The 16,663-nt window shown below is 35.7% G+C and overlaps 1 protein-coding gene across 13 annotated transcripts in view; it reads left to right on the top strand.

The window, feature by feature from the left end:
• Window positions 1–888: 888 nt before the first annotated feature.
• LOC114654314 (IQ motif and SEC7 domain-containing protein 3-like) overlaps window positions 889–16,663 on the top strand; it is a 782,842-nt gene continuing 767,067 nt past the window's right edge. For 12 of the 13 annotated variants that reach the window (XM_051930709.1, XM_051930707.1, XM_051930705.1 and 9 more), the window contains exon 1: window positions 889–1,479. In XM_051930709.1, the coding sequence (XP_051786669.1) occupies window positions 1,004–1,479 (476 nt within the window). In that variant the 5' untranslated portion in view covers window positions 889–1,003. The remainder of the gene's footprint in view (window positions 1,480–16,663) is intronic. The other variant, XM_051930738.1, reaches the window with a different exon arrangement.

The raw sequence follows: 16,663 nt of genomic DNA, 5'->3' as shown, positions 1-16,663 counted from the left end.
GTCTTTGGATCACAAAACCACGTAACTATACTATAGTAGTACATTATATTCATTTTAATTTCATACCAATGATATGTTGTATTGTTAGTGTACTCTATAATGACCTGGCAATGTTAGTTCCTTGCTTTCAATACAATTGTTCAATCCTGGACTGAAATAAGCAAGCTAAGAAAAATAAGGAATGAATGTGTATACTGTCAAGTGTGTGCTGCAACATAGTTGGTGCCCCATCCATGGTTACTTTCTTCTTCCTTCCAGGTGCTACTGAGATAGGCTGTCTTTGTGTAATGGAACAAATGCGTGAATGATTGTATACGAGAAACAATTGTAATATGTGTGAAACACTCTGTAACCAAAATATCTAATACTAATATCGCTGGGAGAACTTCACGAAAAAGCTGCCAGAATACAAAATCTCTTTTCGGCGTGTTAAAATATGTTTTGGAAATCCATTTTATCTTAATGGTTGCTTGCATATGCAATTTTTACCGTGTACTTTCAATAGCTTCGTTTTCCACTATATTGTAGAAGCCCACTGCAAAGTGGTTGGAGTGTGACAGAAATGATTGCGTCTATGAGGGGGCTGAAAGTAAAACTGTAGCTCACAAACCCCATCATTACCCAGGCCCCCCGCGCACATTAGTGTGCCCACCTACTGCACCTATACACTAGACCGATTTTCTAATCAGTTAAGAAAGCGTTTCCCATCTTCTTCTGGCTTAAAAATACCCTCTTGGCTGGACGTGTTGACATCACATTGAGCTCTGGTACCCGGACCCCTCCTCCACCGCTCGCTTCTCCCAATCCGCGGCGGCAGCATCATCAGCGCTGTCCTCTTCACAGCTTCAACAGTCGGGAACAGAGCCATCCAGCTCGCTTGCAGTGAGCGTGCGGCAGGAGAGAAGAGAGGAGCATCCATCTGCAATTACAAGTCAAGTCATAGCAACAGCGAGATTAGCGACGAGAGCCTGGCTTGTGTAGGCACTTCGCCGTACTGACAGGCATGGAGAGCCTGCTGGACAACCCCATGAAAGCTGTCCTGTATCTCAAGGAGCTTACTACCATCGTGCAGAACCAGCAGAGTCTGATCCAAACACAGCGACAGCGGATAGACGAGCTTGAGCGGAGGGTGGAAGAGCTGATAGGCGAGAACCGGCAACTGAAAGAGCAGCATCAGCCTCACCACTACCATCACCACCACCACCACCCGGCGCCACGCAGTGCCAGCCCTCAGTCCGCAGCGCTCCCACATCAGCACCCGGGCAACAGCAAAGCCGGGACACATCCGGGACAGCAGCCACAGCAGCCCAGGCAGCACCCGTCGCAGTCTCAGCAGCATCTGCAACTGGTGCCCGCGTCCTCGCCGTCCCCGCAGCCTAGCCCGACTAGCCCGGACTCCGCTGAGGACTGCTGCAAGTCGCTGGTCCTGCAGAAGCCCGCCACCATCTGCCGCTCCGTGGTGCTCGGGAGAAAGCCAGAGTGAGTCTACCTGTCACGCGTTCGTCGAGTTTGCTGCCGATGCTGCGCGGCGCTTGTCCTTATGTCTGTCCCGTTAAGTGTTTCAAGCGTGCTGCAGCTAATGTGCTCCTGCTTTATAACCACGCATATTGTAGGAGAGAGGTAGTGGGGACCGACGAAGCTCACGACGCATTCGACTTCCCATTGCCATCAGCCTTATTTTAATGCCGGCATTTACTTGGAAAATGAAAATTGCGTGTGGTCGAAAGCGCAGCCTTTCACGAGACCACCTCTGTATTTTTTGTAAAACACGCAGTTGTTACGTGAAAAAGCAAAGCCTTCTCCATGGTTGTCTCTGATTATGTAGTCATCACTATGCATTTCTTCATCCTAAAGCGCGCTGTAATCAATGGTACCTAGAATGGTTCAAAAGTGTTGGCAGACAATTTTTGGAATACTGTAGACATCTTTCTCACTCTCAGGTACAGCGCTGTTTTCTCAGGGGTTAAGCTCTCATTGGTGATCTCACCCTTACTATTATAATGGTTATTAGCAGAAACGCAGATTCGTTCATGGCAGGTTAACTCATTCATTGTCGACAACATTTTTTGTTAGTTGCATAATACCTAAAACAATGCTGTTATCACCTAAGAAGATTCAACCAATTTTCTGCGATCCAGCCATTACAGCACTCCATTATTCCTTGGTGCAGTCTCTCTTTTTTAAATTAATGCACACTTTTGAGTTTTTTGTAATAGTCTTTACCATTTATTCTGTCTAACCTCATACTGTTGAAAGTATTGTGTTTTATTACTTAAAACACAGCATTCTAAAATATTAAATATATTTTAGTATACAATAGGAATGTTTTAGCTTCCATTTCATTCACATAACTCATCTTCCATCCAAACATTTTCAGAAGTGCCAAAGCCAGCTTTTGGTCATGTGGGATTCGTGCCTACCCTGCTAGCATTAGGTGCAAAGTGGGAACCATCCTTGCCATGACAATTCAGACAGCCATATCAGTTATATCACTTTGCTGGGACAAACTATGGTGTTTTCTTAATTGCATGTCATAGGGGGAGACTATAAAGTCGACCAGTTGACAACTTGGGTACCGTCTGTGTAGAGTGTGCATACCCTCTGTCCATTTCTATGGCTTTTCCATGAAGATATCTGTCTCCTCTCACATCTAGAGGTATGTGAAGTAGATTGATTGGCCAAATGGAATTGGCCTGCATAGTGTGTGCCAAATGTAGCCCGTCATCTTAACCAGGATTAGATCCTTCTTTGAACTTGTTGCTTTCTTGATATTGTTTAACGTCCCTCAACTTTGAAAAGAAAAAGAGCTGCAGAACATGGATGGCTGGATGCTTGTTTTTATAGAGCTTTAATGCTTTTAAGAGTAAAAGAGCTGGCTTGCAGGTTAAATAATTGTGCTCTATTCTTTTAAAGCTTTCTGAATGGTAATTGCTAAATTAGAACATTTTATGGAGTATTATAGTTATTATTGTCATAAGACTAATAATTATAACTTTTTTGAAAAAATTACACAATCTATTGAAAGGATGAATCATTATGTCAAGCAAACAGTACTATTACAAAGATTTGTTACTTAAATACGAAAAATGGAAAGTTCTCATTCCTTAATCTAAAAAGTATGCTTATTATTTCTCTAGCAATGAAGAAGAATGTGCTTTTGTACAGTATGTGGGATCATTATGTTTAAATAAACAGTTTTGCTGTTTTGCTGCTGTATTTGGACAATTAGATGTCTCATTAGGAATTTGACTAGATTTCTACTTTAACTAGTACACACTCATTTAAAGTAATTGATTCTATAACATGTAACATTAGAAGACGTTCATTAAACCTGATGGAAAAAGTTTTTTTCTGCTACCGTATTTTGTGTCAAGTTTGCTTTTAGAAATCAGGTTTTCGCAAATATCATAGAAAGGCAATGACAAATGTAGCATGAGATGATCTGTTAGTTCTTCCATGAAAAAATATTGGCAAAATATGAAATCTTACAATCCATGCCCATACAGTATAAGGTGAATATTATTCTAGAGAAAGTGAATTACTGCAGAAGGACAATTTCATCACAAAGAGTTTAGTATTGCCTATGCTACCTGACAGCACTGGATCAGGGTTCTGCTCTTGGCCTTACCTCTGTCTGTGCAGGGTTAACATTTTCTCCCCATGATTTAAAGGGTTTTCTACTGCTACTCCAGTTTCTTGTCACATCCAAGAATCATGCATGTTAATTTAGATAAGGACTGTATTTTTTTCATGGTGTAAATGAATAAGAGTATGTATTTTAAGAGTGGCGGAGGATTAGTTCCTGCATTGTGTCCTGTGCTGCTGGGATATTCTGTGACTCCCAATGACCTTGTGGCAGAAATGGCATTATTTTAATCTGTACTGCAAAGGAGCAATTAAAAAGGATAATTTCATTCAAGAACCTCTTTCCTAATTTACTTATTTATTTCATTATCACAGGTGTCATGCAATATGCATATTATGTATAAGAATAAATTTTGCTTGTGAGGACTGTTTGATGTAAATATTGATTGAAAAATGTACTCCAGTTTTTGTTCTGCATGTAAATATTAATCAAAATACAAGCAACAGCAGCAGCATCATATACTTTGATAGAGTGAAGCTTTTTCTGTTAACTTTGTAATATGAACAGATTTGCATAGTAAACAGTTAAAGTCTTGTAAGGAAATACATTTGCCAAGTGTATGCTATTCCTGTGGTTGGTAAATTCATTTTGTTGATAGAGGTGATACAATAATTAACATTAGTAGATGTCTCAATCGATAATATTTGTGGCCTTAAATGCACCGTTAAACACATTAACTGGAAATGATTGCTTGTTGCATGCATACTTATTTAGTTGACCTTTTTGGCTTAATATGTTGCTTTGTTTAACTTGTTTTCTCTGTGTCATTAAATATATCTATCTGTCTGAATCTTTCTCTCTGCAGTGCTCATGTTTGTCATTTTGTTCTGTTTATTTCTCTTCATCAGTCTCATTTCATTATGGCTGTCAGTTGCTTTACTTGTCTCGCTGTCCATATTCTATTTGATTAGTGTGCCTACTGACTTTTATGTACTATATCATTATGTTTCTATTAATTTTATGCATTTTATCTATATTTTTACTACTCTTTACTTTAACCACTGAATCTGGTGCTCAGACTTTGTGTTGTACTGAGATTCACTATCTTGAATTAACTTCTGGGATGCTCTGTAGCAAAAGATAAGGCAGCGTGCTCACTGCTAAAATATTAGTTTTAGGTCTGAAAAATGGATTTGACAAATATATTAAAAAAAAAAAATTCCTAAAAATATTACAGCATATCACCTTAATTGACCGGGACCAGTGAAAGGACAAAGCAAAGCTCCTTGATCTGGCACACTGGGCTTTCAACAGATTAATAATAACATTTAATTATTTCATATTTCCTGGTGGAGAAATGTATTTTCTTATTTTTTACAACTGTATTTGCTCAATATGTGTTTTTTGATTGCCAGATTAAAGACAGATTTATATTTAGTACTTTTTGTCTTTGGAATCACCTAAGCTTCATTGAAGGTATTAGATAAACTATAATGCTGCTCTTTTTAATCATTTAAAAAGACAATAATTTCCCATCATGTAACACTGTGTTACCAAATTCTGATGTTTACAATGATGGTTGCACAGGATGATTACTGTAGTGTTACACCCAAGTTATGCTTGCAAGTATTTTATGCAGTAATATGTTGGGTCAGTAGCTTGAGAACAGAGACTTTATCTTGTCTGGGCACTAGCCCGTGCTGTTTAGGGTAGCAATAGCTAAGTGAAGTATATTTATTTAAGCTGTGAGCAATAATAATATGAGCGATGTCTCACACCCTGTGTATAGCTCTTGTCATGGCTTTTCAGGAACTGCTATTAGAGGTCTTTGTAGCAGCTGCTATAGAACTTTACAATACATTCTGGTTAGGCAATATATATTAATTATTCAATATATTAATTTTCAATGGATATCTATCTATCTATCTATCTATCTATCTATCTATCTATCTATCTATCTATCTATCTATCTATCTATCTATCTATGCTCATGTTAAGTGAGTTTATTCAGTCCTGTCTTATTGTGTTAGAAAGTAAACACTTGCTTGTATTTTGAATTTTGAAATGACCCCATGTCTCTGTAGTTTGAAACTGTCAAAAAGAGCAACAACATTAATTTTAATATTTTTCTTAGTTTTCTTGTGGTTTTTGACAGTGTTTTTATTAATATAGTATTGCTTCCAGTGTGGAGTGTTCATGACTTTCTTATGGACGTAACCTTTGACATCTCAAAGAATTATGATACATGTTAAGATAATTTGCACTTCTGAAATGGGGTATACACAGATCAGCGACACAATTAAAACCACCTCTCTAATAACGTATAGATACCCCTTGTACCACCAAAGCAGCTCTGACCTGTCAAGGCATGGACTTCACAAGACCTTTGAAGGTGTGCTGTGGTATCTGGCACCAATATGTAGCAGCAGATTCTTGAAGTTCAGTAAGTTGAGCTGTCCTCCATGCATTGGATTTGTTTTCCAGCACATTCCTCAGATGCATAATCAGATTTACGTTTGGGAAATTCGGGGGCCAAGTCAACAACTTGAACTCTTTCTCATGTTCCTCAAATCATTCCTGAACAATTTTTGCAGTGTGGCAAGGCATATTATTCTGTTTAAAGAGGCCAAGGCCATCCGGGAATACAGTTCCAAAATTGGTAAAGAAAATGCACATGAGTCTTAAAGACCTGAAAACAGAATTTATAAGAGTGCTGTTGATTTGTCCTGGGGCTTCAATGAGCTGCATGTACAAAATTAAAATACACAACATATTTTACTTTAGTAAATAATTTATAAATGAACCAGCCACTTACACTTTCAAAGGAATTTATGGGCAGTAGTGATTACACTCTTGAATCCAAAAAGTTAACAACTGTATCTTATCAAAGTCAAGTTATTTTTCTCACATTGTGTGTTTGTTGAAGTATTTAAATATAAACAACATATGAAGTTACAGACATGAGCAGGACTATTCATAAAATGGATATTGCATACACTCAAGATTTCACTGCATTTCATTGTTTATAGGAGATTTATATATTATTTATATTTAAAGTGCAGGGATGTGTTTCATATGTATGGTGTTACTTTCTTGATTTTAAATAGCACAACTATTGACATGTGCCTGGAGCTAGTGGTTTCTAAAAGAACTGACTATTATTTTAACTACATACAACCACTCACAAACAGTGAATAGAAAGCAACTCCTTGTTGATGACAGAACAAGTGAGCAAAGAGAAAGAGGCCCTTATCATTTACTGTGTATGGGTTCTTTTTTAACATAATCATAGACAGACAGGGCATTTGTGGAAAGTGATATGTCCAGTCTAGAAGGTATTTCAGAGTTGTAGGAGGTGTAGTGCCATTCCCTGAAAACATCATTTTGGTGCCCACTTTGTGAATTTCCCCTTGGGATTAATAAAGTATCTATCTATCTATCTATCTATCTATCTATCTATCTATCTATCTATCTATCTATCTATCTATCTATCTATCTATCTATCTATCTATCTATCTATCTATCTATCTATCTATCTATCTATCTATCTATCTATCTATCACTTGTAACACTACAGTTGCAAATTTTCTATTAAGTTTTAGTCTGACTTAATTTTCCTAAAGGCAAACTTGCAGTATTGGATAATCAATATGTTTGAATCTTCGGATGATCCCTAACTTTGCTCTTATAGTAAATTCTTGTTTGCCATGGTGCTTGCTGTCTTAAAGTTTCTCGTGTAATGATGGGTGCACATTATACCTAAACCTAAATTTATTGATCTAAATTGTATTCATTTTAAAGGAACAAGGTTATTTAAAGATCTTATCTTAATACTATAGCTAGTGCTGGTGTCTTAGTACCATAGATTTGAATGTCCTCTGTCTTAAAGAGTTTTGTCCCCCTCCATTTAGCCACTATTATTTTTTTCTGTGTTAAGTTAATGGGGGTGTTTGTAGGTTTGTGTCCTGCAGTAGACTAGGTCTTTTTAGATTGTTATATTTCTCTTGTCAGTGGTGTTCCTCTTGAAAGATTTTAACATATTATAGTGGACTTGAGTTGTGACACAGTTAACACATAACCCTTAAACTATGTCAGCTACAATGGCTTAGTATATGATACTAGATCCTTTTTGGAACTCCGCTACTGATTTGCAAAGCTGTTAATTCAAACATCTCACACTTTCTATAAACATTGCATATCCAATGTCAACTTTTTAGATACCTGATAAAGTCTAATGGTGACAGTCCATATTTAAAGTTTTAATATGCAACTCTTGATGAATATTCATTTAGCTTTGTATTTCCTGGTGTTTTCAATTTTACCTTTAGGTCAGTGGTCTCCAATTTCAGGCCGGGATGGCTGCAGTGGCAGCAGGTTTTCATTCTAACCCTTTTCTTAGCTGGTGACCAGTTTTCCTGCTAATTAACCACATTTCCTTTCATTTTAATTTTAAGATTTCTTTCCCTGAATTTCTTTATCATTCCTCTGAATTGCTTCTTTTCTTTCCTTAAATGGCACCCAAACAGGAATGAAATGTACAGTGAGCGAGCCAACAGAAAACCAGGACCTCAAACTCTAACCAATTTCATCCTAATCAGTTGCTTAATTACGGTGCCGATTATTGTTGTTAATTAAACCCGTTCTTTAATTCCATAAATTGTTGTGCAATAGCATACATTTTTGAAATGGTTGATTTTCTCTTTTCTAAGAGCACTGATAAAATGTTTTTGGGGACCTAAGCAGATCAGCATTCCTGAGACCTTCATCTTTCTATATTTTTAGATATTATATGATGGACACAGTTTACTGGTCCTGTTTTTGGTTCATTTGTATCTCATTATTGTTTGGCTGCTAATTAAGGAAAAAGAAACAATTAAGAAGTCTGAGCCTTCAAGAGCAAGTCAATTAAAATTAATTCAAAAGAAGTTAATTTGCAGCAACAACAGGTCATTAATTAAGTAAAGGGTTAGAGTGAAAACTTGCAGCCACTGCGGCTCCTCCAGGACTGGAGTTGGGGACCCCTGCTTTAGGCTGTGCGTGAGACTATTTTTTTTTAATATTCAAATTGCACCTAAAAACCAACTGTTTTCTCTTTGATTTTAGATAAGCTATACCTGTGTTTCTTTCATTTTCTGACTTTGATGTTCTTAGTGTACTGATGCTGAGTGTAATGTACTGTACTTTTACTAAGTCTTAATATCAAATTACTTCTATGTGCATGCATTATATTTTTTACTTTTGTTGATCCTCCATATTTAAAGTTAAAGTGAACCAGAAACAAACCGTGGATGCAATTCTAGTTCAACACACTGCACATTCACATATACACCAATTTTGCAGAAACACATTTTTCTTAGGAAGAAAACTGAATTTTATGGAAGAAATCACAGAAACATGGAGCAAGCACTGAAACTGGCCTGAAATGTAACTGTTTTGAGATGACAACAATACCTACTATTATACTAAAACCATTGTCTAAAAAAATAGTCTATGTAAAAGGAATGCTTCTAAAAATGACCTTGTTTTTAACCCTGTTATTTTTAATGATCATTGGCTTGAATAGCAATAAAGCTACAATGCCAACTTTAAAACCCAGTTAAAAAGTACTGCAAAGTGGACTTAAAAGTTCTCTTTTAATTTTTAGAACTAGTTTCCTTACTTGATTTTCTTGTTGTTTTATATCATAACCGATATGTAAGGACTAGATACACATTTTATTGTTTATTTTTGTATTGTTTGGAACAATGGACATCTCTATACAATGCTTGGATCAAATACTACCCTTAATGAAAATTTGTCATTATATGATATTCTGATGCATACATGCTTTGTGCAAGACAGAGGGTTTTCTATGACAACTTCTGTTTGACGTTCATTAAATAAATATTTTGTGTGGCGTTATTTCTCACTTACTTAGACTGTCATCTCCTTCTTCACTGTAATAAAAAAAATAATGTAATTTAATTTAATTTTCTAAATGAGAAAAAAAGCAGATACATTTATTGTGCCTTAGTTAGCATTTATCATAATGATGAGTTGGACTTCATCATACTTTCTTGTCACATTTGAAAACGCATTTTATATTTCAGTGGTGCCAAGCAGATGATAATGATGAATTTCAGGAGTAAGGCTACTTTGCTAACTTGACTGCTTGGTCAGTATTGGGTACAAATTTGAACCTCATTGCATGGGATGTCAACAGTGCTTTGATTATTGCTTTGAAGTACATCATTATCGCCTTTGCTGGAAACTGATGAGATAACAACAGTTTAGCAGCAAGTGATAACAGCTTTTGTTTCAGGCAAGCATGACTCTGACAAATAGAAACAGAAAGCCTGTTAAATCACTGCTGCAAAGATTTTGGGTCATTGATCTAGAAAACCGCTTGTTTCCTCTTTCATTCTTTTTTTTTAGATTTTCTCCAACAACTGAGTTTTTAGACAAGCAGAAAATTGCTTATCTCTTCAATCATCCACCCTTGCCATCCCTGTGCATGTAGAGCATGAGTACAGCAGTGCTTTGACTGTTTTAATCAATTTTTATAAACCGCCATATGCAGCAGACAGCAGACAATAAGCCCTGATTATTGGAGGCAGATGTGGATTTCCCTCTAATAACAGTGGGGTATTGGCACTGAACATATCTTATAATTGGCAGCTCTTCTAGGAAACTGTGAAGCCAAGCTACTGATAGGCACAACATGGAAAATACTTGAAGGGTGAACATAGTTACAGGAAGTTGGCCAAGCATGCATTCTGTTTTAGTAGTCATGTATTTATTTAGCATATATTTGTTAATGAAAGTTGTGCTGCACTTTAAATAAGCATCTTGTAAGCATATTTTGCCTTGATCAAGGAATTCCCTTCACAGCAAACATGCCAAATTTACCACATTCTTAATTGCTGATTTAGATATCAAGCAGAAGCCCATATCATAGTATTTTCATCTGCTTTAGAAAGGTTTTGTAGACTTTAGACTATTCTGCTTAGGCAAAGACACACACTTCTGTGTTTTATGCTGTGGCTTTAATATATCAGTAATGGTTTTCTGGGTACAAGGAAACACAGAGAAAGCTACTGCCTCAATAACCCTGTTGTACTAATTGTTGCACTGGTGGAAGAGCTGACTGTCTTACTAGTCATATGTGTCAACCACCCACTGAGACTTTCTTATACCACTCTAAGGGTTTCACAGAAAGCAAATTGAATTTCTTTTATTTTGATTGTAAATCCTTTTTCTTTGCATTACAGCTGGTTATTTCCGTAGTGGGCTGCAATGAGAGGTGAGGCAGTGAGCAAAGACAGCGTTGCAATAACGACAGCCACAAGGGCAGCATCTGATAAAGAGGTGTTTTGCTGGTTTCAAAGCCAATTAGTAAGAAATAAAGAAGTCATGCTGTTCTCTGTACTCTAACTGCTGTCAGCCAAAGCAATTCTGTTAAGTATTCCATACTGTAAACTAAAAATATTTATTACTAAAATAGATAAAAACGTAGCCTTGTTTGGATAATCAATGAAAATGGAAGCATAAAAATGTTCACCAGAAAATAAAAATTACTAATTAACTTAATTACTAATCAAAATCTATTTTACACCTGTCTGGTTCAAAATTCAGCAGATAGGAAGTTGGTAATTACCTATAATTAGTGGAGGGGGGTAAAATCCTGCTTAAAGGGAAAGAAGTACTTGATCTCAAAGGGAAAATGGAGAATAAAAGGAAATGAATGGTTCCTGGAACTGTGTACTGTTGTGCTATATGTCCTGAAGATGAGTAGCATTTACCAAACATGATTATAAAAGAAAAACTGTGTAGGCCTATTATCTCTATAAAAATTGTTGTGATATATTTCTGGGAATTCTTATGAACAATTCAGACACACACTATCCTAGAAACTGTTTTAGAAAGGGTTTTCTGTTCCTTGAAATTAAGGCAGCAAATGCAATAAATAAGCCTGAGACAAACTAGGCTTAGGTTAAAAACCCAGAAATGACTATTTGTGTGGCAAATAAAACACTTACCTGTCCTTTGTTATATCTTTACAGTGCTTCTTTTTGATGCTCTTTTTAACTTTTTTGAAATGCTGCTCCCCACTAAAGGTTTGCTATGGGATAAGGATTCCTTCACTTAAAACTTTGCCTTGTTAGTTCTTGCTGAAAAAGGAAAATGTGTAATCAGTCAATTAAATCAGTGGAGTCTATAATTTGAGGAATTACTTACAGTCATTCAGCACGGCAGCTTCAGCAGTTGACTAATTTTGATATGGAAATGGTTTATTTGGTGGGACATTCATTTATTGGCTACAGTCATCTTGCTCTTTGAGTGCTCAAGGCACAGCTAAAATTAGGGCTATCTAATTCCATTTGTAAGCTGCAGTGGTTGCCAATTTTTTATTTAAAGTTAACTATTTGTTGTGGTTTCTTGTTGTGGTTCATTCTTACTCTAAGTTCTTGTTTTCCTTTTTCCAATCTGGATCTGTGAAGAATTTAGGAATGAAAATTAGCAAAACTCATTATTAATGTTTGCACAGTTTTGTCCTCATATTTATATTTAACTCTCACATTTGATTTAAAGGTCAACCCTTGGCCAAAAACTACATGATATTTCATTTTTCAACTATTTCTTACATTGAAATAACATTAGCTTGCTTGAATCTGAAAACAATTTGGTAATAAACAAACTAGCAAATAAATAAACATGTAGGTAACAAATATTGTGTACATTCGCTAGTATTGTTTGATCTCTGAATAAATCTATATGGATTAGTTATTGTTTTTATGGTAAACCAGTGAATATAGATCTTTCATAATTATGCATCAGAAAGCATGTGGCAGAAAGAAAATAATAAATACTAATATTAATAAAGACATTCATTTGTAGCTAATAGTAGATGTTTTAAAATGAACAGAATAAAGAAAGGCCACAAATCTAAAAAAAAACAATTGTGTTGACTAATTTATAAGACTTTAATTTTTAGTATAATTTGTGAAGCAGCCTCTCAGACAGAGCACAGTAATGTTGGATTAAGGATCCACAAACAGTAGCCTTTAGTGTTTGGTGAGTATCAAGACACTGCCAGCATAGAATTCCTTCTCAATAATGTTCCTTTATAAAGCAACTGAGGCTGTGCAACCAATATGTGGGCAGCCTGCTTTGAATCAAGTTTAAACCTTTTTCCACTTAAGCAGCACGTGTGTTAATAGTAGTTACCCACTTTTTAAATTTTGTCTGAATACTGTGCAGTGTGTCAAAAAACAATCTGGAGCTCTCTAACTGTATTTATACATATTAATTGTAATTGAGCCTAAAGTGGCAATTTCTACTAACAAAACAGATGTCTGGTATTTAATTATATAGACAACATATAAAGTACTTTCTATTATCTTTAGTTCTTTTTTCCAGGTCTGTTTATTAGGGCAGAGAAGCTTCTAGTTTGTCAGAAAGGTGCCTATAGAACATTTGGAGTTTGCGCTGAAACATAGCTGTGTGATTATCTGCTGTATGAAAAGTTACTGTTGGACATTGTGAAAATACACAGATATTTGACTGACATTTTTAAGAGCTGCTCAGCATTTGCTAATCAACTGCTGGTGTGAAAAGACCATGGGATTATACTGTATCTAGAAAGCACAGTGTTAAGATCACTGAATAAGATAAGATACCATTGCAGGTAATCAGGGTTTGGAGTCAGAGAGATTGACATATCTCCAAATACCACTGTGTTAAGTTAAATTAACTAAGAATACTGCTTTAATCAGATATACAATGTTGTAAATCACGTGAATAAACATACCACATAATTTACTAACAACAAAATGTGTGTAAGTAATCTCAATCAACACATCATTTAAGACAGAGCTTCATTTACTATATACCCTTAGGTGCTATAGAAGTAGAGAAAAGCCAAGCAAAATGACACCTTTTATTGGCTAACTAAAAAGATTACAATATGCAAGCTTTCGAGGCAACTCAGGCCCCTTCTTACATCTTGCCTGAAGAAGGGGCCTGAGTTGCCTCGAAAGCTTGCATATTGTAAACTTTTTAGTTAGCCAATAAAAGGTGTCATTTTGCTTGGCTTTTCTCTACATTCATAATGGCTAACACAGTACAACACCCTAGTGCTAGAGAAGTGAAATGCATGAAAAAATTATTACAGCTCACTTTCTAATGAACATTATGCATTATACATTTATATTTCTATTTAACAGAATCAGGAATTAGCTGTTTTTGGTTTTCATATTCAGTAAAGGGAGAAAAGGTAGTGTGGATAATGACATCCTTTATAGTGATTTCATATTGTTTGATTGCAGTCTGAATCTGTATCTTCAGAAAGATTTGCTGATATGTGTGAATCCATATAATACTGCAGCTCAAAAATCACACATAAGGTAGAAGCTGAATTTTTTTTTTCCCTATGTGCCTTGCTATGTTTGTTTTAAGTGCAATAATGCATTCAGTGATACACAGTATATAGTTAAGTTGTTTTTACTTTCGTCTCTGTGTTGCAACCTATGTTATACTTTATGTGTCAACTACAGTTTTTGCTTGGTCTCAACTTTACAGCTGCCATTTTGTTAGTGGAAATTTAAGATTGGCGAGAAGTTGTACTTGTATAATATCTAAAGGCATTACCCAGTGAGTTTACAGTTTATTTGTAGAAAAAAGCAGCATTTATAATCTTGATTAAAGCAGTACATAAAACATTATTTTCTGTTTCTGCAATTGCTATTCTAACTGAAAACACCAAACTGTGTATGGCTGTACGTTTTGTGAAGTTATCAGAATATGAGAGTTCTTAGATATTTATCTGTTATTGGTATGCCACACAAAATGATTATCTCTGCAATAATTAAAACTATCTATGGTTCATTTCCTGAATCTAAATGCATCTGCACTTGAAACTGTTTCTAGGATTTGATAATCTATATCTGAAACAATGTCACATGTTTTCTTGCTATTTTATTTTTGGACAGTGTTACATTTTATTTATCTATGAACATGCTTTTCAGACATCTGTTAGGGCTGGCGATACAAGAACCTCAGCAATAGACTGAAATTTTAACACCACTAGCAATTCAAAGGCCAAAAACAGGATACTTTTATTGCATGGAATTGAGATATAAACTCTGCCGCAAGTAAAGAAAATGTAAATAATCTCAAATCATTTTTCTTAAAATCAGATAGACATAATTAATTTGAACATATATATGCACATACACATGTAGTATTATGTACTCTTATGTTGATGCCCTAACTTCCTTCAACCATAATTTAAGATTAGATTTTGAGAAAACCTCTGATTGCCTTGTTCATCTTATGACTACCTGACTACATTTTTTGCTAATACTTTCAGCTTGGACATTATTTTTGACTTTTTTTTTTCATTTTTACATGCTGTTTTTGGAGCAATCCATTGATGGTATCTCTTCTTACAGTATGTCTAACGTGACACCCCTATCACTTTTATCCTTTTCCATTTCTACATGAACTCTGTGCTCACTTAATGTTAATAACTTTCTAAAGTGGTGAAGAGTGTGTGTGGACAAGATAGGATAAAGACTCTTGCACTGGATAATGGTGTAGTGTTCTGACAGCTTTGTTTCTTATTTGTCCAGTGTTAATGATAACACCAGCTGAAACTTGTTTTTTATAAGAATACATGGAATATGTACAGATGATGTCACTTCACTGCAGGAACTATATTCTCCTGTCTTTCTTTTTGATAATCTTCAGGGGTTATATATCAAAAGGTATCATTTGTGTTTCAACTGCCCTAACTAGGAAGGGGGATTACTTATAATTCTACTCTACAGTAGATGGGTAGCTAATTGAACAGAAAATGTCTATGAAAACTGTTTCATGTAGTCAGAATTGTGTAACATAATCTTATAGTTTATATACTGTCCCCCAAACACTGGCAGCACTCTGTATATGTGGAGGAATGATCACCTTCACCTTTGACCATGGCTTATTAAAATTATTGGATGCACGCAAAAATAGACCAAAAAATTGTAAATTCCTCCACTTGAGATATATTCATTCATACTTTCTACTGGCATTGTATTCTAGGGAAATTGAAAAGTGAAGCCAATGTAATGTTTACTTACTTCACACAGCACTTAGAGCATTATTCCACAAGCCTCTTAATATTATCTGAGGGAATTATTGTTATTGATCTAAGTTGTTTACCTTATTAAAGTATTTGGACTTCCTTAGTGATCTTCATAATCCACTCTTCTGTCCACTACTTCTAAGTAACACTTTTTATCCCTTGTAAAGCTTTATTTAACTAATGTATTTTTCTACATAATATGGTAATATTCATCTTTGAAAATCTTTTGAGAATTTAACTTGTTTATGCCTCAAAAAAACATAATCAAATCTTACTCATAATACACTTGGAATGCAGATCTGATATGGTTACAACTTCAGTGTGCAATAAAGACTAAGATCAGGCTACTGGCTGGACATACAATATCTAGACTTGCCTAAAAATGTACAGTTGTTGTGTTAGATTACTTTGAGAGTATTATCTTAAATGTTGTTTTTCTTAGGTGCCATCAAGTCGGTTCAGACTTATAGAGACCCTGTGTGCAACAGAGCAAAACATTGTCCAATCCAGAGCCATCCTCACCATTTCTTCCATGTTTGGACCCATTGTTCCAGCCACTGTGTCAATCCACCTTGTGTAGGGCCTTTCCTTCTTCTGCTTTCCTTCTACTTTACCGAACATGATGTCCTTTTTCAGTGATTGCTCCCTCCTGACAACGTGTCCAAAGTATGTGAGCCGTAGTTTAGCCATCCTTTAATCTAACGACCATGCTGGTTTATCTTCCTCCAACGCACATCTGTTTGTTCTTTTGGCGGTCCATGGTATGTTCAACATTCTTTTTTCAGCACCATAACTTGAAAGCATCAATTCTTCATCAGTCTTCCTTATTTATTCTCCAGCTTTCACACCCATTAGATGATTAAATGTTCTGGGATTCCTATTCTTTGCAAAGTTATTCATAATGTATTGTGATCCACACAGTCGAATGCCTTTGCAGTCGATGAGGCACAGATAGACATCCTTCTGGT

Source organism: Erpetoichthys calabaricus, chromosome 1, assembly GCF_900747795.2.
Source record: "Erpetoichthys calabaricus chromosome 1, fErpCal1.3, whole genome shotgun sequence".
Classification (NCBI taxonomy): domain Eukaryota; kingdom Metazoa; phylum Chordata; class Cladistia; order Polypteriformes; family Polypteridae; genus Erpetoichthys; species Erpetoichthys calabaricus.
This window is presented reverse-complemented; position numbering and strand designations above follow the sequence as displayed.